Source organism: Topomyia yanbarensis, unplaced genomic scaffold (assembly GCF_030247195.1).
Source record: "Topomyia yanbarensis strain Yona2022 unplaced genomic scaffold, ASM3024719v1 HiC_scaffold_231, whole genome shotgun sequence".
NCBI classification, from domain to species: domain Eukaryota; kingdom Metazoa; phylum Arthropoda; class Insecta; order Diptera; family Culicidae; genus Topomyia; species Topomyia yanbarensis.
The window spans coordinates 18,109-43,743 of NW_026683417.1; the positions used below are offsets into that span (position 1 = coordinate 18,109).

General features: G+C 38.7%; 1 protein-coding gene across 1 annotated transcript; it reads left to right on the forward strand.

Annotated features, from left to right (window-relative positions):
* The first annotated feature begins 396 nt into the window (after positions 1–396).
* On the forward strand, positions 397–25,635 carry LOC131695010 (all trans-polyprenyl-diphosphate synthase PDSS1-like). Its single transcript, XM_058983546.1, has 4 exons — positions 397–471; positions 10,783–10,944; positions 25,259–25,398; positions 25,509–25,635. The coding sequence occupies exons 1-4, from the start codon at positions 397–399 to the stop codon at positions 25,633–25,635; spliced, it is 504 nt and encodes a 167-aa protein (XP_058839529.1).

The window sequence follows — 25,635 nt, forward strand, 5'->3', positions numbered from 1 at the left end:
ATACGTCTGCTCGCTACTGTTTCGTCATCGATACTTCGATATGGGGTTCTTGCGGTGAAAACCAAGCGGAACCGTGAAAAGCTGAACAGGCCATTCGGCTGATGGCTGTACGAGTCGCGAGCGCTTACAGAACAATATCGTCGGAGGCAGTATACGGTATCGCCAGGATGATCCCCATCTGCATCACGCTGGCTGAGTACGTGGAATGCAACCAACGGAGAAATGCACGTAATGCAAGGAGACTGGTCCGAACGGACTCGTTGGCTAAGTGGCAGTAGGAGTGGGACAACGCGGAGAGAGAAAGTTAGACCCACCGACTCATCTCAAATGTGTTGGCTTGGGTGCATAGGAAGCATGAAAAGGTGAGCTTCCATTTGACGCTGTTTTTGTCTGGGCATGGCTGCTTCCGGAAGTACCTGCATCGCTTTGAACATATTTCAACCGGACGCTACGTTCTATCTGGAATCGTTGGTTCGACCTCGACACCCAACCGGGTAGCTCGTGAGTAGGCTAGATGCAATGCCGGGGACTATATCGAGAAGACCGGAATAAAGCGGACAGCTAAATGGCTTACGAAAACGAGCATCGTTATCGGAAGAAATCCCTTGACAGGGAATCGGAATAGGGCAGATTTACCGCCGGGAAATATACTAGTAGATCCCGATAAAGCTGGGAGTTAAATCGCACAAAGAAACGGATGTCGGTTTCGGGAGAAATTCCTCTGCCGGGGAACTCTCAGTCGGAGTAAGGGGAGTGCACCGCCGGTGACAGTACATATCGGCTTCACAATTGTTACAACTAGATTAGTATATGAAGTAGAAATCAGTGGACTGAACCATTTTATAATACTTCATCCATCCTACATACAACGGTCATAAATATGTTCTTAACGCACAGTATTTAAATTATACCTTCAGTGTTAATTTTTGCATCATAAAATTTAAGCATCGCTAATTGCAGCACTCGAAACGTGGCGGGCGGAAGCGTAGCGAAAAAAAAAGAACGAAAGCAAATTAGTAGAATGAGACGAAGATAATCGATTGACTGTGCTGAAGAAGCTGCCATGAAGAAGATTTTCCCTTTGTCTGATTTCGCCGGTTTTGCCCACCGGATTTAAAATGCCGCATGAATATTTCTTTTTCACATCTAGTGCATCAAATCGAATGCAAATTGCTTCCTGACTTACGTTCCAATTAGCGCTGCAATTAATTACCCATTATGGTGCCCGAAGATTGGTCTCGTTCGATAAGTGACCACAAAGGTCTATTGTTGTCCGTTTGCGACGAAGGCAATCAATCGCTCAGCAGATGGACGGGGACGAACGAATATCTTCGCACGCCGCGCCGTGTCGTGCCGCACCGCTGGCAACACGCTGGCTAGCTGTCGGTGGCGATTCGAAAACATTTTTTGCCGCCGCTGGCTCGTAAAAGGAAAGCGAAAAAAAATCGCGCAAACGCTAACCACAGGGACCCCGCAGCCGGTGGGCAAATATGAATGAAAGAAGTTATATGTAAATTGCTGTGGTGGTCAGCACCACCGCACCTAATGGAAGAAGGTGCCCGGAGGGTAATAAAAATCTTTTTACGTTCCCAGCCGTAGTCACCTGATGTGCGGAAGCGAGAACGACCTACCGAAGCGGGGAAGTTGGTTTTGCTGTCACTGTTTCGGATACTTATTCAATAGATCCGATCGTGAGATTCTTCGAATGGTTGAAAGTGAGTGCATTATTTGCTTACTGATTGGATTTTGAGTTTGATTTCGAGCAGCTTAGCGTACTCCTTGTCTCCTCGCCCACTCCGAAGCGAGCGATTGCACTTTATGTGTGTCATAAATATTTAATTACCTTGCACCTGGAACGGCGGAGGCTGGTTGCCACCGTGGCAGACTGTTTTTTGCGACCAACAACAATACAATAAAAAGTGTTAGATGCATTGTAATTTATTGTGACACCATTTACGCTTCTGTGCGAGACCGGTGGAATCTCTTTGATGTGCCCACGGTGAGGAGTTATTTATACGCGGGCAATAATAAAGAATGCTGATATGGAGAGGATCGCGTTTTTTCATCTGTGAATCCTCGAGCTATCGAGAAATTTGTTATGTTGGACGTAGCTATAAGGGACATTCATTTGTTGATTTATTAAATTTCTTAGTAACTTAGAAACTATGAATCATTGACAGGTAGGGAAATGGAAATGGATTTTCAAAAGCACTGGGGACACTCAGAAGCCTGGCTCATTTAACGTCCATATATCATAGTTATACAGAGCAACAGGGAGTACCATCGATTTGTACAGAGCGAGCCTAAAGCACTGACCCATTCGGTCTAATGACCCATTTGACGTAATAACACATTCGGTCTAATGGCTAGTGACCTACTGAACTATTCGGCCTAATGACCCATTCGACCTAATGACCCATTTTCAATAATGACCCATTTGACCTAATAATCCATTTGGCCTAATGACCCATTCGGTCTAATGACCCATTTGACGTAATGACACATTCGGTCTAATAACCCATTCGCCCTAATAACCCATTTGGCCTAATGGCTGGTGACCTACTGAACTATTCGGCCTAATTACCCATTCGACCTAATGACCCATTTGGCCTAATAATCCATTTGGCCTAATGACCCATTCAGTCTAATGGCTTTCGGCTTAATGGCTATCGGTCTAATGGCTTTCAGTCTATTGGCTATCGGTCTTATGGCTTTCGGTTCAATAGCTTTCGGCCTGACGGCTTTCGGTCTGACGGCTTTCGGTCTGATGGTTTTCGGGCTGCTGGCTTTCGGGCTGATGGCTTTCGGCCTGAGATGTAGTAGTTTAGAATTCTTGACCATTAGAATCTCCACAGTTAAGATTTTGGGAGCAATTGATGTAATGGAGTCTTGTAGATATCCGTCACACGCCCTCGGTGCTTCAACGTGAGCTACTTGATCTAGTCCCCGGGTGGTCGATCGAGCCTACCTAAACGGGTCAACTGAATCGGCGTTGGTCAGGCGATTCGGGGTGCTCGTACGCAAGTGCCCCGACGAATTGCCCCTCGCACTTCGATGCGATATACTCGATCTAGTCGTCCACGATAGTGGATCTAGGCTAACTACGAGCTACCCGAGGTTGGGCTATCGCGCCCTGCTGTACATTGGCGCTTCGATGACCCGAAACTGGTGCTTCGACGCGAACTGTACGAGCTACACCCCAACGATCGTCTACTCTACGGATTACACTTATTCGAACTGTCAGTTCTAGTCATTAGTTTGCTGCAGTCGACTTATGCCCCAAATTTGTAGCACTAGGCTCTGAAAATAACTTTGTAGAATATTGCACAAATATTGTGGAGCTCGTAATATGTGCAGTGATACTGATATACTCGGGTCGCTGGTGCTTTTAAAATGCATTCTTGACGTCTATCGTTGCCATGTCGCAGTATTCTTTACCCAATCTCTCCCATTTGAACGACTTCTTTGCTCTTTCCATGATTGTCTGGATTGATTCTACCGTCGAACTTCCTTTCCGGAATTCGAACGTCTTGTTTGACAGACCTCTTCCAAGCTCCATGCATTTCGTCATCTGTGCGAGGAAGACCTTTTCCAAAGCATCCCGAGAGCATCAAGTAGGCCAGTGGACCTGTATGATGCTGGATCTCCCGCCAGATTCCCTCGTTTGTACAGCAATACCATTTTGTTGATAATCCATCTGTCTGGGAAGTAGCCCACATCCAAGAATTTCGTCATGACTGTCTTCAATCTGTCTGAGAACGCTGGGATAACATTTTTCAATGCTTCGCGTGAGGTTCCATCCGGACCAGGAGCTTTCTTCCCTTTAGACCCTCTTTAGACTCTAGAGAATTGCATATCCCTAGCGATTCCGACTTCTACTTCGTCGTACACTGTCGGTGGCTCTATCGTTGGATCATGTTTCGGCAAAATACTCTACACGCTTACCTTCAGCTTATTCGACGTCAAGACTTGATAAGCATTATACCAAGAATTTGCATCAGCTTCTCGGCGCAGCTTATTGTACCTTCGTTACACAGTTTTATTTCTTCACTGCTCTGCCATTGAGATCTGTTCTGGTGACAAACAGTTTTCGCTTGTGTTTCCATAACCACCGGAGTTGCAATGAGTTCCCGATAGATCGAACTCTTGATCTATAGATCACTCTTCAACTCGAACAGCATCTCACCTTATGAATAGCAGCTGGTTAAGTTAAGAACTTGGGGTTAATTGACATAATGAAGTCTCGCTGGTATTTGCCACTTGCTGTACATGTTCGTGTAGGGTTATAGGATATCCCGGAAGACCAGTTCTTGCAATATTGTAGGATTTTAAATCATCCAAAATGTCCCGAAGTTCAGGTCTTGGGATCAACTGACTTAGCGAAGTCATGTAGGTGTTTGTCATTTGTTGTACTTTCTCGGGCAGGCTCATGGAATCTTGTAATAGTGCAGGAAATCTGTTACTGGCATATTATGGGATTCTAAGCCATCCAACATGCCTGGAGTTAAAATTTTGGGATATACCGACTTAACGAAGTCTCGGGTATTTTCGTCACTGGCAGTACGTATTCGTGCAGCCTTATGAACGCTAGTAATAATGGAAAATCCCGAAAAATATCTGCTTTCCGCCCCGGAATTATGGTTTTGGGTTCAACAGACATGGCGAAGTCTTGCCGATATGAAACCATCTGTGGAGCGTACTGAGTCGTCTTCCCAGTTTTGTTCAGTTTCCGTTCTATATTTTTCTGTTGTGCGGAATTACGGGAAGTTCGGTGGATTTGTGTTTGATATTTTGTATTTAAGAATTATGTTCATCCGACAATATTTCTTGATGGACAAGACTAAAAAAAATTAATCTGGAACAGCGACGAAGCTATAAAGAGTTGATGTCAAAGCCGAACATTTCGCTGATTTCATTGAAGCTATAGATCATTTACAAAATCGGGTTCTTGGCAGAGCGCCTTTCAGAGTGTAGAAGTGTTCTATGACGACTTGGTTACTTTACCAATCAGTCTAAGGCTATGAAGTGCTTTGCTGGCGACAACTTCCAGGTTACTAGGTCCATATTCCTGAGGTTTCCTTCAACTTGGTCGATGCACCTTGCTCGTTGTGTGCCTCTCCACCGGGTTGTCGTTCGCAATTCTCCCGGCATGCCCGACAGCCCAATTCCCGTTGTGCGAGTTATTTTGAGTTGGAAGATTGGGAACGTCATATTCTGCCAGCTGGAGTTTGAACAGGAAGGTAGCCTGCGCACAGTGGGATGAGCCCGGACTTAAGTCCATATATGAATGTTATGCGATATTCTCGCTAGTATTTTTCTCCTATCATCTGAGCCATCAGAGACATTTTTGCGAGAATTTGAGTGATTTGAACGTAAATTTTTTTAAGGGCATATTTCAGGTGTATTTTGCATAATTTGACCATAGGAACTACATCCGGTTATTTTCGTTTTTCAAAGAAATGATTGATTTTATGCATTGCATTACTTCACCAAAATTATCCGTGTGATAAAATTACATCATGAAATCGCCAAAAATAAGTCACTAATTGGTTTAGTTAGTGTTTAGATAACTGTTTGTCATAAATTTTTTATTGAATTCGAACTTCTAATGCGATAATAACAACGACGCCCGTCAATACCCGCGATAACACTATACTCATTTGAAAGCTTTTAATTTTCTTTTTGAAATAAGTAAATGTTAATTTTGGGAAGACTTGCGATAAGCAGTCAAAATTAAAAAAAAAACTGTGAATGGAGACGCATGGTTATTACTGATATTGAATTTGAATAATCACTTTATAGCTAGAATAATGACACGAATACATGCACAACTGTCAAATAGAATTGAGAGCATGATGAACAAGGGTTTTACTAGTGATCAAGAGTAAGGAGCCGAGTGGGAAGTATGTTTTTTAAATGTTAGAGACATTAAGAATGTTTGAAAATCAGTAAAAAAATTCAACCATCTGAAATAGGTTATAAAATGTTTCTGGAACTATTTCTTGCTAACTTGCGCAATAACTGTCAAATAGAGTGAATACAGTTTAGCTCTAGTCGTTTGGTGCGAGTATTTTGAGCCGAATTTGTATAGCACTGATATAGCTTAAGGGTATGCGATATTATCCAAATAAAATAGCACCATTTTTAAATGAACGATATACACGAAAAAAGAGTTTTGGATTTATTTTCATTTAAGATATGAAGTAAGCAACCTAAGTAACTTAAAACACACCTACGAAAAAAAATGTTGACCATCTTGTTGATTAGTGAATGCAATAAAACATTCCACTAAGACGCTCAAAATGTTTGTTTTGAAAATGATAGAAAATGTAGCTTTCATATCAAGTAACTCACTAATGAATAAAATGTTCCAAAATTAGTCGAACACATCTTATTTGATCCGTAAAACCAAATTATCATTTCTGAAGCCCCATAATGAGATGTCCATTAATTCGTTTCAATATGGAAAATAAATTCCAAAATAACTATTGAAAAAAAACATTATAAAAGACAAAATACTTACTTTTGAGCCACTCTAATAAGTAGTAAAGTTAATTTCTATTTTTATAATTAAAATAGAAATTCAGCGCACAAAAATTTCTTTAAACAAATTTTTGAACCTTTACAACAAAATAATTTTTTGAGCCACCCTAACGTATAATGATTTTTTTACATGTGTTAATATCAGAAACGATTAGGCACACGAAAATTAATATACACAAATTTTAAGAGCGATTAAGAAAAAAAAAATTTGAGACACCCTAATGATTAGTAAACGCTTATTTTTGAAATATTTTAATATCAAAAACGAAGTCAGCGTACCAAAATTACATAATATCGTCTTATTTGAACCGATACGGCAAAGTTTGGACTTAAGACCTTTTGTTCTAAATCGTGCCACTGTGCTGCGGTGCGTTTCTCCAATCAGTTAAAGAAGTTAGACCTAAGAGGTTGCCATGGTCCTCGTAAGGTGGTAGGTTCAATGAATCGTGCCACGACAGTAAAGGGCGAACACGAAATTATTGCGACACCGAAAATGTCATGCCAATTTTCTTATAATGTTTAAAATCAAACCAAAATTTTAGTGTAGTTTTATACATATATTTACTTCAAAAATCAAAAGAAAAGTTAATCGATGGAGCCTTGAGTGTAAAGTTGAACGCATTTTCGCTTGATGCCCTCCATCAAAGTCTTTACAGTGTCATCCAGTACCAGTTTCTCAGTTTTTTCCATTTTTTTAACATGTCCTCGTCTTTGACTGTCTTCTTGCTCTTCCGAAGTTCCCGCTTCATCATTGCCCAGTACTGCTCCACCGGGCGCAGCTCCGGAGAGTTTGGCGGATTCATGTCCTTTGGAACAAAATGGACAGAATTGGCCTCATACCACTCCAGGACACTTTTAGAATAGTGGCATGATGCCAAATCTGGCCAAAATAGCGGAGCTTGGTCGTGCTGCTGCAAGAACGGCAAAAGGCGTTTCTCGAGGCACTCAGATTTGTAGATCTCGCCATTTACTGTGCCCTTTGTCACGAAAGGTTCACTCCTCAGTCCGCAAGAGCAGATGGCCTGCCAAATGAGATATTTGGAGGCGAACTTCGACATTTTCTTCTTCTTAAATTTGTCGTCCACATAGAACTTGCTCTTGCCGGTGAAAAACTCCAATCCCGGAATTGGCTTAAAATCGGCTTTTATATACGTTTCGTCGTCCATCACACAGCAGCCATATTTTGTCAGCATCTTCTCGTAGAGCTTCCGTGCTCGAGTTTTAGCCGTCGATTGTTGCGGCTCATCGCGGTTTTGGAAGTTCTGTACCTTGTATGTATGTAGTCCAGCTATCTTCTTTGCATTCTGGACGTAGCTCTGCGACATGCCGATCTTTTTAGCCAAATCACGGCTTGAGACGTTGGGATTTGCTTTAATCATCCGCTTCACCTTTCCCTCCGTCTTTTTGTTCTCCGGTCCCGGTTTTCTTCCAGCTCCTTTGCCGTGGTCCAACGTCAACCGCTCCTGGAACCGCTTCAACACTCTGGAGACGGTTGAATGGTGAATGTTCAACATTTTTCCCAACTGCCGGTACGACAGGTCAGGAAATTCCAGGTGTTTGGAAAGAATTTGTTCTCTCGACTCGCGTTGGTAAGCCTTCATTTTCGTTGAATCGAAAAACACGACTTCGAGTTTGACAGCATGTAAACAATACACATCAATGAGAAAGTGTGCAAAATTTGGTTGATTTTTACCCAATGGTAAAAAAGTTGTGCCCTGTTGAATGTGTCGCAATAATTTCGTGTTCCTTTAGCAACGTAAGCCACCTCATGCAGAAGCAGCGTGATAAGTAGTGAGCCTAGTGAGCTACCTTGAGAAACTCCGAAATTATTAGATAAGGATTTAGATACGACAAAATTCACCTTGTCATCACGGTACCATTGCAATGTATTGTAATGCATTGTAGCATCTCCCGACTGTAGTGGCAGTTTGCGAAATCTAGCCAGAACTTCGTAGGGCCCTTGTGGCCAATTACTGAAAGGTAATACACGCTTAAGTTTTGCTTCCGAATTTTAACATTTTTGGTAACTTTGGGCAGAGATTTGAAGAGCCGATCACGCGGCAAATCCATTTTTCGCTAAGATTTTAGTAATAGCTCCAATTGTTTTCTGAAACTCGGCAAATATTTCGCTGAAAATCAGTAAACAAATAACACTTTTCAGAGATATCAGAATAAACACTTACGGATTACTCGATTGTGCGGAAAATTATCGAGTTCAATTAAGTGTGTATACATTTCTCAAGGCAATCTTGCATATACAGCTTTGAGTACATCGTTTCGTTGGTGATGAAGAGGGAGTCCGCAACTGCAAATTTCTTGCCAGATCGTCAATTTCCGGGCAAAGTTGTGCTAAAATTTAATATTTAACCGGTAGCTTAAATTGCCACTGGCAGCACTGCTCCAGCGGCAACCAAACGGACTACACGCGACAACTATAGCTTTACGGATTATATTATTAACTGTTTTTACGGGTAGAACTTGCATAAATCAATAGTAATGACTGTTTATTAACATTGTTCTTCCTGAACAACATTGGCATGAAAAGGGCGGAACCCAAAACTGTTGATTTTAATGTGTCCTTTATCATCTTCATCTATTTATCTCCTATTATTTAAACACGAACCAAAAATGTTGAAAATGTGGCCTTTTTGTGAAATTTCAACAGGCGTATCGTTTTAACTTCTGTTTTCACGTCATACCTACATTGAATTGCCCATTATAGCATAAGAGTCCCATATTTAAAACTGGCAAGCTGAGAAAAAGGCTGTTCAAGATTTACATTTTCATTGTGCCTTATGGATGGGACAACAATGTGTTGGTATTTTTTTCGATATTTTTAAACAAACCTGGTTTGCGGTTTGTGATTTAGTGGTGATACAGAATATAATCCAACAGATTACTCATTTTCGACAAAAATCCATATGGGACTCTTATGCTTTTTTGGGCAGTGAAGTAGTTTAAAATATGGCACTTAGCTCAATTCAATCAAACTGAACAATTCAAACTGATGTAAACTTTTAAAAAATGCATTGCAAATGCATTTAGAAAAAGTTGAATACTACATATCTTTAACATCTCTTCACCAAGACTATAAAATCCATGCCGAAAAAGTTGCAACATTTGGTCATTATGCGCAGTTATAAGTATTTAAAAATTATTTAAAAACTCGTAAAACTAGTGGTTTTCAATGACTCTTCATTTGTTCGGTTACACCTGTTTAATGGTTGGCACAGGATCGTCTTATCGGTCGTTAAATTATGGAGGTTTACGACGATTTTGACGATATATTATCGTCAGCGGAGTACTCGATGACGATATACCATCCTGACCGAGTGCCATCAATAAATTAAGCTCGGTCATTATCACTTAAAATAGGGTTACCAAATGGGCTGAAAGCGAAATAAGGACATTTTGAATTTTGACCGAGACTAACAAATTTTACTAATCTTTGACTAATTGTGTTTGGTTGAGTGGTGTTAAGAAAAGTTAAGTTAAGTTAAGTCCTAAGAAACTATGCAGAGTATTAGGTCGTGGCATACCGTGTTACATTTGAAATTTGTATGAATATTATTGCGAGAAATCCTATATTTTTCATCTTCGTTTCCAAAAATCAAAGTTTTTTCTTAAGAGAACTTATTGATTAAAGTCCATGAAGTTACTTAGAAATTTGCCGACTGTGCTAAAAAGTGATAGCTGTTTAAATTCGATGGTTCGAATTAGAGGACAAATCTTTTTTTTTCTCAACAAGATGAGAAACATGAAAAGTATTAGTTTGTAACTTTTCTTCAGGCAATAAAATTTTTGGCTGAACTAAACTTTTTGAATTATTAATATGAACATAACAAATCAAAAGACTCTAAGGAAGTGAACAACTAAAATGGTGAGTGAAATGTTTCATTCGCTTGAGTGAATTTAATCTAATTGATTTCAAATATAACATGGAATGAGATTAAAACTAAGGACATTTGAAGTAAAATTAAGGACGCTTTCCCAGATCATCGAAATTAAGGACATGTCCTTTAAAATAAGGACGGTTGGTAACCCTACTTAAAACAACTCTGTGCATATCTTGTGGTGGAAGTATCATGTCATTTTATACTTCAGACAAATTCAGTGTTTTTTTTTAATTTGACATAAATTTGACAGAAGACTCGTTACGCAACTATCCAAGCATTGACAATCCCAAAACATTCTAATAGCCAACTAACCTATTTTTCCCACGTTCTATTCTACTTTCAGCCATGCAGTTCACAGCTCCTACCACCAGCCACACATCCCTGCATGCGAGGTTACAGCTCCGTCCACACACAGCAACCGGCCGGTCCGATACGGGAGTACAACATCGATCCGTACATCCTGCTGGACGAAGAGCTCAAATATATCTTCGAAGATATCAGACAAGTGAGTTCCCTATTAATCTTTTCCTCCTTGTATGTTTATAGTTCAAGCTGCCGGGATCAAACAACTTTAATTCGATGACACATGAATCATTCCCTCTAGCTTTCGTTTTCGTTTTTATGGGACATCGTAGCCATCGAGTGTCTAACTTTTAACGTTGCTTTTAGCGCCACTTTTTAATTTCGTTTCGCGCACAGACATACGGACAGGGACAATTGCACTTTGTTTCTATTTTAACCGTGAAAAAAAACCTTGAATGCGAAACAAACTTAATTATTTTTTCTAAAATGCCTATCATTCTGAGTCTGTTCACGGTTCGTTCCGTTTCAGGTCGGGAAGTAACATCTAAAGCACCAACATAACACGACTAATTATGATTGTTATGAGACACTCGTTGGTCATTTGCTAGCAGACTAACAGCCTAATAGGAGCGGGGTAGCTTCGCTGGGTTCATGACACACGGGGTCCGGCCCGTAACTTTTCGGCTTGATTTATGAGCTAAAAAAGCGGCAAAACTGATTGTAGTTGGCGTAAATGTCTTGTTTAATGAAACATCATTGACTAAAGCCGTGATGTTCATACGTTAAATTCATTGTTGTTGCTACTTTTTTTAAAGGTAGCTCTTTGCACTTCGGAACTACCTTCACCTTTACGTGTCCAGTATGGTATACATGGTAGAAGCAATAGGACCTACGGTGTGACCTTTCCAATTTTGTTGTAACGCATTAGTGCACTGGACGGAAGAATTGAACTGTTCGGATGGCATCGAGGAGCGGTATTAGTTTTCGAACCAGTCGTCATGTATTCGATTCTCAACATGTGAATGATCCTAACCCTTAAAGGCGCAAATCATTTTTTTCAAATTTTCTGAAGATTGTCTCACAGTTTTAATACGTTACTATGATAATTTTGAGATGGTTTTCGCGACGTTGTTTTAAAACAATATTGCGCATTTAAACGATAAGTAGGATTCTGTTGGTTGTATTCACTATCTGCAGAGATCAGTTATCTCCTTTTTTCAAACAAGGATTAATTATTGTTGGTCGACGGTACCAAACTTGATTAACATATCAAAACATCGCGAGTCTGTTGCGTTAAACTTAAATACGGCAAACTGGGGTTATTTCAAAGAGAATATCGCCCCCGTACGAACAATTAGCTTAACCTTCCGGTAGTCGCGCTAGTGCACTGAGTGCACGCTGCTCTGAAAATCTAACGAAATCGTCTTAGGGCACCAGCGGCAGCTCGCTCAGTGGGCCATAAGCGCGACTTCCGGAGGGTTAAATAAAAAAAATCAGATTAGGCTATTAGGCCTAGAGTAGTAATTTCCAACCCTTTTCGTTCCATGTACCCCTTTCCGAATATTGATCCCCATGATATACCATCATTACTTTGTCCAAAAAATATTTTCAGTTGGACGAAAACAATTGTTTTCCAATTAGAAACCTGTTCCTGAGAATTCTCAGTAAGCATCACAATTCTTGACCGATAAATATTGTAAACCACTGACCTAGAGTGTCACGAAATCATTTATTTTGTTAAAAATTGTTACTCTTAGTCGAATTCGTAATTACCATGTTGGCATTTTTTGTAAGTTTTGGCGTTAACGACACGGATTCGGGACATGTGGTACCCTTGGCGTAGTCCGTTGATAACGGTTTCGTGGTTCTGGCTGTAGTATTTAGTGTAGTTACATGATGGCCACGTAGTAGGACTTCTAGCATCTTTGGTAACGATATGGCGTGCTGTAAATCTTGTTCCCATACGCAGCATTCCACAGGCATCCATCCGCACGGTGAGCCTATACAACGGACTGTTCTTATGAATCAAGTTTTACCGGACATTGGCGCATATCCTACTTGCGAAATTTAAATTTGCTAGAAAGCGGAAAACAGCTGCGATTACGTTGATAAATCACCTCTAATTTGAGAAATCTGTCACACGGTGAACCCGAGCAAATCGAAAGCCCATAATACCCCCTTGGTCATGGGGTTTGACATGGATGTTTGAAATGGGTCCAGGCTAGAGATGGGTGGTTATGGGATTTTTCGTACCCGGACCCGACCCGAACCCGAATATTATTTTTGTAAGCTTACCCGAACCCGACCCGTACCCGGATTTTATAAAAATACAAAAACCCGAACCCGACCCGTACCCGGGCATGAAAAAGAATCCGAACCCGAACCCGACCCGTACCCAACCCGTACCCGACCCGCACACGCATTGAAAAAAAATTAAAAACCGTACCCGACCCGATCCCGATTTTCAATCAATAAATTTAACCTACTTGATTCGAAGGAGTAGGGGAGCCCAAAGGCTAGATAGCGGTATTTTCATTTTTTAAGGAAATTCGCTTATTACGTTCCAAAACTGTCACTGAATTCTACAAAATAAAATGAAATGCAACACATGAAAACAAATTTTACATAATTTGAGGTAAAAAATGAGAGACAGTGCCATGTGCCCAATACAAACGAAGAGAACTCCGCCAACTTTCGCCTTCCGCGAACTAGGCCTTGGATCTCCTATTATTAAACTAGTTTACAAAATAAAAATAAAATTTTGAAAATCAATATATGACCTCCATTTTCGATGTAAAATTGTGTGCTGAATCCTAACAAGAAGTTAAAAAAAATTATAGTAGAACAGCTTACGAGATAGAGTAAAAAGAATAATTTCTTTTTTAAAATAAAAAAAATGCGTTCAGTAAAATTGAAATATCTTAAGATATAGCGCACCGATATAAAATATTATTATGTTAAAATAAACGTAAAGATATGTACTTTTGGTCTTCTGACAATTTGTTTTAGTGCGACTAATAATTCTGATGTTATTTACGAGGGGAAATATTCGACCTCATTTATCCAAATGATTGAAAACTTCAGCTAAGTAAAGAGATAAATCATCAAAAAAATTGGTACCTACTAAATAATAAGCATTATATTTACACGTGTCATACACATTCGGATATGTACTAAATTCGTTGTAAACTGCACACTCCACAGCGCCCTTATATACATATCGGAAATTTATGACGGGGAAAAATGTTAAATGCTCTCACTATCTTCTTATCTCCCTATTTTGTAACGTTTTGTTCTACTTACAATTTATTTTACGTTAATAAAACGCTAGATGTTCTAGGAAGGAAAATAAATTATTAGTTTTACAAATATTTAGTTTTACAATACTTGACGTATGTAATAATATGTAGTAAAGTTTGTATTATCATTGCACAAAACGTAGTCCTGCAGCGAGCCCTAGAAAAAATGGAGATGGTTCAATAAATTGACCCAGAGAAACTCAAAAAAATCTTATTTTGCAAAAAAATGAATAAGTTTCGCAATTTTCATCGGATTCAAACAAACAAGTGTTTATTTTCATTAGTTGTTAGCAAGCTTTCAGCTTCCCTCAAAAAATATTTGTTTGAATTGCTTTGTCTTGCCCAAAATTTTGACCAAATTCTCATTTTTCTAAAGACGAGGAAAAAATAAGAACAAGTTCAACGAACTCGAAATACGGTCAGAACTATTAGTCGCACTAAAACAATGAGAATACTCTTACAACCAAAAATACAAGCAATTACCCTTAATTTAACATGATAATATTCCATGTCGATGCGCTATAACCGTAGATATACGGGGTTTACTAAACTAGGGTGACCATATCAGGCGAGTAAAAAACCAGGACAGTCCCCGCTTCCCCCCGTTATCTCTCAATCGGCATTGCATTTTCTTCATGTTTTCGGCAGTTGAAAAGTTCTGGGTCTGGCAGGCAGAGCTTCGATTGTTAAAAGGTTGTGAGAGTCGGGGAGGAAGAGCTCTGCCAGAAAATCTCGTCGGAATTCGATCACCAAGAACTTTTTCAGATTTACACCAAGGCAGTTCTTGCTACACCACCATCAGCAAACGTTTCATGCTGAGATGGTCTGTGCATGACCACCGAGGAGTTTTCAGTACTAAAAACACGACATTGACATAAATCAGAAACATCAGCGATCCTAAGTAGCTTCCCTGTGCTATGCCTGGCAATCTCCAATGACAGCCATTATCTCTTGATTTGAGAGCTGCAAAACCGTTCCGTTGTTACCAAAAATTTCTCCGTTTAATTGATTGTTATATAAAAACTGGCGGATAGCTTGGTGTAAATAATATCAATTTGAGCCCTAGCTTGAAAAAATGGACATCCCTGCGTGAACTTGAAAGAAAACAAAATTCAATTCATGCCTGTCACGATGAATGAAATGTTTGGTTCGTTTCCCTCGTCATTCGTTCTCCCGACACAGCGCATTCAGGTTCGGACATGTTCGGTTTCAGAAGCAAACTGATTTCTTTTCCATTCTACCTACCTACCTAAACATCGGAAAGTACAATTGGGAGATTCGACTGTATTAAGTTTTGTTTGTCGCATTCAGATTGAGGATGAGTATACGTTGCAGTTATGGTTGCGGTCGATCGTAACTGCGATCTGGAGCATAGTGAAAAGCGAAGACTGAATAAATATAGAAATATATTAGGCTTACAGGATAAAAACCAGGACAAATCAAGCATTTTCCTCTACTTCCCAGGACACCAGGACAGTCAATGCAAAACCAGGACATGTCCTGGGAAACCAGGACGTATGGTCACCCTAACTAAACGTACATTTTATGTTAAAGATGAAATTTTTTTCTTCACTCTAACTCGAAAACTGTTCTACGGAAAAATTTTAGAGTTCAATTTTGGATTCAGTATACGATTCTACATTGAAAATGACCATCAACTCATTGAGATCAGAAATGCTGTAAACTAGTGTTATCTTTCGGCATAAATCTTTAAATGTGAACGGAACTAGAAATACCACAGTTTCAGATTCCTATCGGCAACAGCATTTGACATGGAAGCTGCCACTAATTTAGTTAGTGAGATGCGAGATCATTTTTTACGAAACTATTTTACCTTTACATCGGGGTATATTTCAGTTTATACGGGGCTTCTTTTAATAAATTTTCGATAAGATCAATTCTTCCAAAAAAACATAAACATACATCAATTTTATTCTAAACATGCTCAACTTCTGTCCGTCATGATTATTTTGTAATTTATTAAGTGATCTTACAATTCAAGAAGGTACAATTTATCTGCTTATTTTTGATTAATCGGAATAATCTTGTGTATCAATAAATTTTGTAGTAACGCTAAACATTTTTGACAATAAAACCATAAAAAATCTACATTTTTTATGTTTGATGGTTAATTTAGACTATTTTCCTTAAACAGGTCGATAGAAGTCATACAATACATATCTTTCCCATACACTTGTCCAGACCGCTGAACTGTCTGCTGTTGTACGTTAGTTCTGGTCATATCTCTTATTTTTATCTGTTGTCTGCTATTTTGAGTTTGGTTGGATGAGCAGTTTGCCGATGCGGAATGCTACTGTGTATAATGTCCCATTGAACTACGGATCGTCAAATTAGCACGTGCGGAATATATATATATATATATATATATATATATATATATATATATATATATATATATATATATATATATATATATATATATATATATATATATATATATATATATATATATATATATATATATATATATATATATATATATATATATATATATATATATATATATATATATATATATATATATATATATATATATATATATATATATATATATATATATATATATATATATATATTCCATGTTTTGACGTGAGTCTCGTTTTTTTCTTTTTCAAGGATTTTTACTAACGTGTCCACTGGAAAACAGTCAGTGATCGAATGACTGGAACGGTGAGAATGACGAAACGATTAGGAGGTATTGGAGGCTGTGGCGGTGATCACGATACTGTGGGGAATATGTGACCCAACTAGAGACTGGGAGATCGCAGGTTCGATTCCTGCTTGAGGAAATATCTTTTCTCAGTGTTTCCAATAAATTGGTGAATTTTCACCGTTTCTTCATTCTCACGTTGCATAGTCGGTCGTTGCTGGCTTTTAAACAGGTTTACAACAGATCCCCCTAACTTTGCAGGTGAATTAATCAGACGTCATGCATCACCTGATTTTCTCAGTGGTGGTTTCTGATTACAGCTCAAAACTTTTTTTCATTTAGAAGGTTGGCATGTAATCACGGCAGCACTACCTCCGAATTACTCATCAAACTGCGTATCTCAAACCTGCCTTCCGAATGTACATACTTGATGTTCAGTGCTAGTCGAATCGCTTATAACTCCCATTCTACAAACACCAACAAGCCGTCTAATTAGTGGTACATTGTTATTTAAACAACGGCGGCCGCAAACTAATCGAACAAGTGATTGACATTTAAATTCTTTTTGAATTAGATGCTACTAGGAGAGCAGCAGGCACCAAAAATCATACCTGAATAGCATATGTTCCAATTTCAGAAGAAGCACTGACATTGTTGATATTCCTCCCGGTTTCACATTTGGTGTAACGTTTTGCGTATGTCTCCGCTCAGCGTTACTCAACGCTTGTGCAACCGCCCACTAAACATAGTTGATGACCGCCTTTCAGCAGGACGGAGTTTATTGACAAACCGAAATTCTTGGATGCTGTATCCCAAACAATTCTACCATTCCCGGATTTATTCGGGTTAGAAACCGGTAATATTGGTAGATACCACGTACGTGGCAAGGCTAGGCACAGTTCTTCGCTGGTGAGATACCTTTGGACAAGTAAACAAGGGTCCTTTTTTATGTGTTTCTTAAGACAATTATGTCAACGCAGAGATATTGCTCGATTATCTGATCCATCGTCGCAGCGCAACAGCAGGCCGATATCTTATCGTTATTCTTGAAACATTGAAACATTGAAGTAGGTGTTGAGCACGCTGATCATTGTGCGAGAATAGAGTATGCACTGGTTTCATCAGGCCAAGTCTATCGAGTGTTTTTTCATAGTAAGGTTTAGATAGCTTCAACTTTCGTGCCTAACCTCTAAAAACACTCCTTACTCTTTTTTCGTCCTTCTTCCCAACGGAACTACATCGCGGTATTACTTCGTGGGGAGGGGGGGTGGCTCATTGTACTTTCGTCGCACCTTCTTCTGCTCTCTTTCGGAGCCTCGCTTGATTCATGAAATGGCTCGACCTTTGAGTTTTAATTTACCGGATTCACCTCTCGACTCTCGTCTTGTTTCTTGTCACCATCTATTACATCGCCATTTAGCTCTCGTCACCGTGAGCAGTTTAGATGCGGATTTCATGAACCATTTAGCTCCTGTTTCCGTGACTCATTCAGCTCCCAGCCTTGTTACAAACTATTCGGAATTACCCGGCGGTGAACTCACCCGAATCCGATTGAGAGTACCCCGACGAAGGAATTTCTTCCGACACCAATAACCGTTTCATTGAGCCAACTCCCAGCTTTATCGAGATCTATTCGGATATTATCCGGCAGGTAAACTACCCTTCTCCGACTTAGAGTTTCCTGACAGCGGAATTTCTCTCGATAGCGATGTCTGTTTCATGAGCCAAGTAGCTCCCATTTTTGTCACGATATAGTCGGATAGTCCACAGCAGTGCATCTACCCTACTGTGAATTCCCTGGCGCGCTAGATTGCTCCCGATACCGATGATCGTTTTTCGTGAGCCATTTAGCTCCTCCTCGCTGCGTTTCGATTTACTCAATCTAGTCCCCGGCGGTGCACCTAGCCTAATCTACGGGTCAGTCAGTAGGTGCTGAGGTTTGTCCAGCGATTTCAGGTGGAGCGTAGCTTCCGGTTCACTGGCGCCCTAACGACCAACTGTTGCACTTCACTTTTTTCAGAGTTGATGTATTTACCCCTTGGATAAAGCGTTGCGTTCAGCCGTGGATGGTATATGAATACACAGATCACCAGTAATCTCACCACCTTGTCAAACATTCTTTTCTCTCTCTATCTCTTCGTATCAACTATCACGACTCACATGTCTCTTGCTATTTCTCTATCCTTTTTACGATGTGCCATGCGTTCTTCAACTAATATGAAATATTTGTTAATGTCCAAGCTAATTTGATGTGTGTGGTGTAATTGTGTAGGTTTCAGAAGACCAAACTATTTTTCGTCTGCTGTTTTCTATAAAGTTTTTTTTTAAAACTGAGCCACTCATGGAAACAAATTTAGTATTGTACCCTATTTGGCAAAGAAAAAATTTGCAGTCCTGCGAAAATTTTATTCTGATAGTTTGAAACATTTATTTTTCGTGGTACTGGTTTGTATGGAACTCATTAATCCATATCTCCGGAATAAGAATTTCGAACGAAAAAAAAATCGCCAGCTTTGAAGACGACTGGGATTTCTAAGTACATGTGACTCAGTTTACAATTTCTAATTAGGCATTAAAATACTGCATCTGAAAATTCTAATCTGCACGAATTTTTTTTCTGTGATCAAAAAGGCATTTCGAATTCCAAAACAAATTGAACGCTCCATTTTTCTTATAACTAATTAGGGTCCATCAATAAAGTAAAAACACCAGATAATCTTAAACGATGCCGGTAGGAAAAGAAGAACGAAAACTAAAAGGTTAAAACGAAACACTAGAAAGTGCATTATATAATTATTGAAAAATATTCTTCGCACCTTACAGTACCTTGGTAACTAAATGTCGTCACGACAGTTAAAAATTGACTCAATAGTCTTTAATAAAAAGGGAAAAGGAAGGTTCTTAAATTCGTACAATTCGTTTTATGCATTCGTTTTTTGTTTATTTTATTCATTTTGACTATTTTTAAATATATGATCATTTTATTGTAATCATTTGTTTCATTCATTCTTTTTATTTATTTTGTTCAGTTGAGTTCTATTGCATTCGTTTCATGCTTTGGATTCATTCCGATCAGTTTATTCATTTCATGCACTTTATTTATATCATTAATATAACTTGTTTAATATACTGTTTTGATTTTATGCATTTTATTCCTTCTCTCCAGTTCATACACTTTATTCAGTTTCTTCATTTTATTAATTTTATCAATTCTTGTTCAGTCATTCTGTTTATTCATTTCATCCAAATTATTAATTTGATTGAAATTGGTTTAATCTATTATTTTTTATAACTTCTCTAATATCGCTTAATTTTTTATTTTAATTCTTTAATCCATATAGTTCATTTTATTGCGATTATTTTTTTATTCTTTTTAGCAATTTTATGTTAATTTTTTTGTTGATTTTATTGATTTTGTAGATTTTGTCTACTTATTTTTTTATTAGTTTGGTTTATTTTGTTTATATTATTCATTTAATTCAGTTTTAACCCTTAAATGCGCAATGTTGTTTTAAAACAACATTGCGAAAACCATCTCAAAATTATCATTGTAACGTATTAAAACTGTTAGACAATTTTCAGAAAATTTGAAAAAAATTGCTTTGCGCCTTTAAGGGTTAATTTAATTTATTTCATTTTAATTATTCTATTCATTTAATTTATTTTTTGCTGTTCATATATTTTATTCAATTTCTTCGTTTTATTAGCTTTATTGATTACGATCTGTCATTCCTTTTATTCATTTAATCGAATTTATTGGTTTGAATCAATTTAATTTATTCTATAAATTTTGTAACCTTTTTATATTGTCTAATTTTTCACATAATGATCTGAACTAATTTGATTTATCTATTCTATTATTTTGATTTATATTATTAATTTATGAATTTGTTAAATTTTCTCATCATTTTGCTTTAGAAAGAGCTAAATTTCGAATTACAAGTGAGTGACATTAATTGACACATACACATTTTTCAGATCATAACTCCGAAATCTGAAATTTTATCTAAACGAAATTCGATAGCATTCGATAAGGATACTATATTATATTTGAGACTAAGTATGTGAAAATCGAGTCAGCCTTCTCAGAGAAAGAATTTAATTCAGGGATTTAGTTAGTTTCGAAAATATTTAATAATTCTTTTTTTATGTTATAACGATATTGAATTAGCAAGAAACTGGAAGATGTAAAGTAGTTTTAATTTGATGATCCGTAATTCTCAAAGAAGAGCAAGGAGGTAAAGGAAGAAAGTTCTGAAAAGCGTGGAGTAGGGACATAAGAGAAGTTTAGAGTACCCGACAACTTAACCATTTGTCTTCTACCGCAGGAGTCAGGATGTTTTGGCATTTTTATCAAAAGCTAATCACCTGAGTTTACGGTAGGTGTGCACAAGCGTGACATTACACCTTATGCTGTCGGAGACGAATTTTGCGCCAACTCGAACAGATGTTGGCAGCACGCTCTCAGATGTTATTGAAACTTTCTGTAAATAAGAACTTTGTCACAAAAAGCCACTTTGCATACTTTGTTTTTCCAAAATTGATCTAGACTGTCTTTTGAAAAGAGTCAAACTTTTTTTTTCCATTTTTTCAACTGGCTATAGTCTAAAAATGACAAATCCTCCAAAAAATGTAGCAGGACTGATTTTCAAAAAATTAGTCAAATTTTTGAACAAAAATATTGAAAAAAATCTTCATCGACTCCTACACTGAAAAAAACCGATTTTGCAAATTTAAAGTCAATTTACAAATAAAACATCTTTGATTTGGATGAAATTTTGTTCCAAAATAAGTAATTATGTCCCCTACCTACCATCAAAAATTCAAGTTGGGCACTTTCAAGGAAAACAAGTTATTAAAAAAAACTTTTTCTTGTCCAAACTGATTTTTTCAGTGTATTTTTATCGTAAACTAAACCAATGAAATTCATAATCATCTCAGAATCCAATTTCCCAACTGCTAGTTGCCTGATACATGCAAAAAGTATCAGTAACGGATTTGGTATCCGTTTGGAATATTACCCTGGTTACCTGTACCTTACCTGTATCAATACTGATTTTACCAAATAGCAGTATTATAAAACTAAGGCCTTAAAGCAGTCTCGTAACAACAGTTGTGAAAAGCAGTTCTAGTAAAATTATCATTATGGATCGATTGTGCAAATCAAAGTTAAATAGTATTAAATGCTGTGCAAAGATAAACAATCCTTAGTGTTATCGTAAACTTCTGGCACCTACTCGTCAAGACCATTCCGGAAATACCCAGTTAGTCTAGATTTTAGACTGTGAACTCTGGACTCTGTATTCTTCAGGCTGTTCTGTGCTATAGATTCTGGACTCTGAACTATGGTCTCTGGGGTCTTGATTCTGGACTCTGGAATCCGAGCTCTAGACTCTAGACTCTGAAGTTTGGACTCTGAACACTATAATCTTCAATCTGGATTCTGTACTCTTGACTCTCCTTTTTGAACTATGGACACCGAACTTTAGATTCTGGACTCTTCACTCTCATCGCTGGATGATGGACTCGTGGCGCTGGACTCGAATTTCTGTACTATGCACCCTGAACTCTGAACCATAGGCTCTGGTATCTGGGGTCGTGATCCTTCACTTTTGAATCTGAACTCTAGTCTGAACTTTTAGCTCTGCACTTGGGTCTCTGGATTCTGGACTCTGGGCACTTTCATCGGGACTCTGGGCTCTGGTCGCTGGGCTATGGAATCTAAACTCTGGATTATCGAATCTGAACTCTGGATTGTGGACTCTTAACTCTGGAATCTGCACGGATACGAAAAACTACCAAAAGTTGAGCACTTTTGACTCAATGTCGGGGTATCATGGAAGAAGGTAAAATAAGGTAAACCGTGTTGAAGGTAGTTTTCCTTTAACAATGGCAAAAACCACAACTCATTGGCAGGTTTTTTATACTTAACCTTGAGTTAAATATGCCCAAATTTAAGTTGAATCTACCTAGTTTTGAGCAGTCTTCCCATGAACATCGACAAGTTTGCACCCGTGTACAAAATTTCGTGCACGCGTTCAACCTCAAACATGCTTTGCCTTTGTGTACAGGTTCGCATCGAACACCGAACCCAAGCGAACGATGTGCAACTTAGGTTTAAACACTGTGTACGTACACCGTGTGCGTACATAAGAAAGGCACACACAAAACAGAATGAGTCAATGCTAGTGATGATGGGTGAGAGAAAGAGAAAACTAGTATCAAGAACCTGTGTTTACGAACACCGCGTACGTACATGGGGTTCGGTTGTGTAGACGAACATGTGCTCATGTTTTGGTACGCATTAGCGCGTTCGAGTTTGCACACGAAATGATGGTGTAGGATGAGCACAGAACTAGAGCGAACATGGTGTTCGATGTTCATTTGGTTTTGAGTATACCTCAAACAACTCAAAAGTACCTTATTCCATGGAAGGCCTCGACTGAGTCGAATCTCTCTCTTTGTTTTTGACAACACTGATAAGTGCGAAATTTACCTAAATTTAAGTTAAAAGAACTTATTCTGCGGGTTTTATTTTTCCGTGTGGACTCTAAACTCTGGACTCACTATTTTGGGTTAGGGGCTGTGGATTTTTGGCTCCGGGCTCTGGACTATGTACTGAGGACTCAGGGCTCAATTTGGGATAAGAACTCTAGATTCTGGCTTCTGGTCTCTGGGCTCTGGACTGTAGGTTTTGGAGTCTGGGCTCTGGCATCTGAACTCTGAACTCTACGCTCTGAACTCTGCGCTCTGGACTTTGATTTCTGCACTTGGAACTCTGGACTCTGAGCTCTGTTTTCGAAGCAACGGGTTCTAATCGCCGCGCGATGGACTCTGCATTCTCGACACTGAACTCTGGAATCTGGACTCTAGTATTTTGGGTTAAGGACTCACAACTCTGTATTCTGGTCTATCTCCTCGAGACTCTGGGCTATGGAATCTGGAGTCTGGGTTCTCTCCTCGGGATTCTAGGTTCTGGTCTCTGGGCTATGGACCCTGAATAAAAATACACTGTAAAAAAAACTTCAGTTTGGACAAGAAAAAGTTTTTTTTTCAAATATTTTTTTTTGCTTGAAAGTGTCCAACTTGAATTTTTGACGGTAGGTAGGGAAAATTGTTACCTATCTTGGAACAAAATTTCATCCATATCAAAGATGGTTTTGTTTTTATAAATCTTTAAATTTTTAAAATCGATTTTTTTCAGTGTAGAAGTCGATGAAGAATTTTTTCAATATTTTGATTAAAAAATTTGACTAATTTTGTGAAAATCACTCCTACAAAATGTGAAGGACGTTCAAGAGTTTAAACTCCAAAAATACTTATATTTCCGTGATTAAAGTTTTTGTCGCTCCGGGCGAATATCTCGCCAAGTCGTATTTAGAGATGGCAGCACCCTCGCAGATTTTAATGAAACTTTCTGTACATGAAGACTTTGTCACAGAAAGCCATACTTTGTTTTTCCAAAAATGATCTGGACTGTCTTTTGCAAAGGGCCAAACTTTCTTTACCAATTTTTTTCAAATGGCTATAGTCTCAAAATGTCAAAACGTACAAAAACATTTAATTTGACAATTATTTTGCAATTTCACTCAATCTGAAAAACCAGCTTTATAAAACTATAGTTAAAACCTTAGTTAACAACTTTGTCGAAGACGGTAACTAGCCACGAGATTTCAAAAAATAATTATAACGATTTTTAAACTTACGGTTCAAACCAATTGCAGAAATTCATTGTTTCTGCCAACACTGACAGTGCACCATCGACATCGGCATTATTGACTCGATTTTTTAAATATAATAAATCGAAATTTAGCCAGCGAATCAACGAATAAATCCGATTAGAACTAACTCTGCTACAAACTCTCCAAACAAATGGCTATTTTTGCCTCGCGATGATTCACTAAGGATTCACCTCCACAGCAGCGGTTCACCTGCTGAACCTACGCAGACATGCATCTGAGAGTATCGCAAATATTTGCCTCGGCGGGATCGGAGTTGACAGCTGGCCAGTAATCGTACACACAAAAGAGCACCTTCTTCGTTGGACCACCAACAATGGTGCCACGGAATGTTGACCTTTTAGAATTGTTGATCCATAATGTCTGCCAGGCCGTTACTTGTTCGAAAAGACCAATCAGACCAATTTTGGCCGAAGTCTGCGGTCCCTTGCTTGGAACGAGACCAACCGGATCTCTGCTGCGATCGTTTCGGTATCGTACCGAACAGGTGTTTGAAGTTTGCTGGCTCGTCGTTTTAAGCTTTTCTCCGAAACCGGTTCATTTCTGTATGGTTTTCGGCAAAGCGGTCAAAGATTTGTCAACGCGTCTGGGGATGGGTCCGATGATGGGCGATACGGAGGTGGAGGACGTGTCATTTCCATAAGAAGCAGAAACCGGTTGCCAATTTTTCGCGTGGCTGGTTGATGTTCTTTTCGCGTCGCTTAAAAGAATGTTAATTTTCTGGAAAAATCCCGATAGATTGAACAAACAACCACTTTTTTCACCGTTCTGATTTGATAATTTATGTTTGATTCTCTTTTATTTCAGGAAATCAACCGTGCCACCAACCACCAAGAGCTGGAAAAAATAGCCGTGTATTACTTTGACGGTCAGGGAAAAGCGATTCGACCGATGGTCGCGATGCTGATGGCCAAAGCGTTGAACTATCACATGCACAACGAGACCAGGTAGGTTTTTCATGCTATTTTTGCAATTGCTTGTATGCCAACATACTTGGGACCATAATTAGCACCGGTTTATTGTTGGTAATCAATGCGTGTTGATCTTTCCGCGACAGCGAGCCTCCTCGAGCCTTCGAGTTGGTGATTGAGCCGGTAGGGATACTGACCCTTTCGCTGAATGTTACCGAGAACAAAGAAAATCCGTTCTGCAATCCGGGTGGAGTGACTGTACTTCGATCATGA

Bases quoted from the DNA above. Each gene is read 5' to 3' on its own strand.
- LOC131695010 (XM_058983546.1), top strand. From the start codon at position 397: ATGGCTGCTTCCGGAAGTACCTGCATCGCTTTGAACATATTTCAACCG. The intron at 472-10,782 runs GTTCGACCTCGA...TTCTACTTTCAG, and splicing joins CGTTCTATCTGGAATCGTTG to CCATGCAGTTCACAGCTCCT. The intron at 10,945-25,258 runs GTGAGTTCCCTA...CTTTTATTTCAG, and splicing joins TCTTCGAAGATATCAGACAA to GAAATCAACCGTGCCACCAA.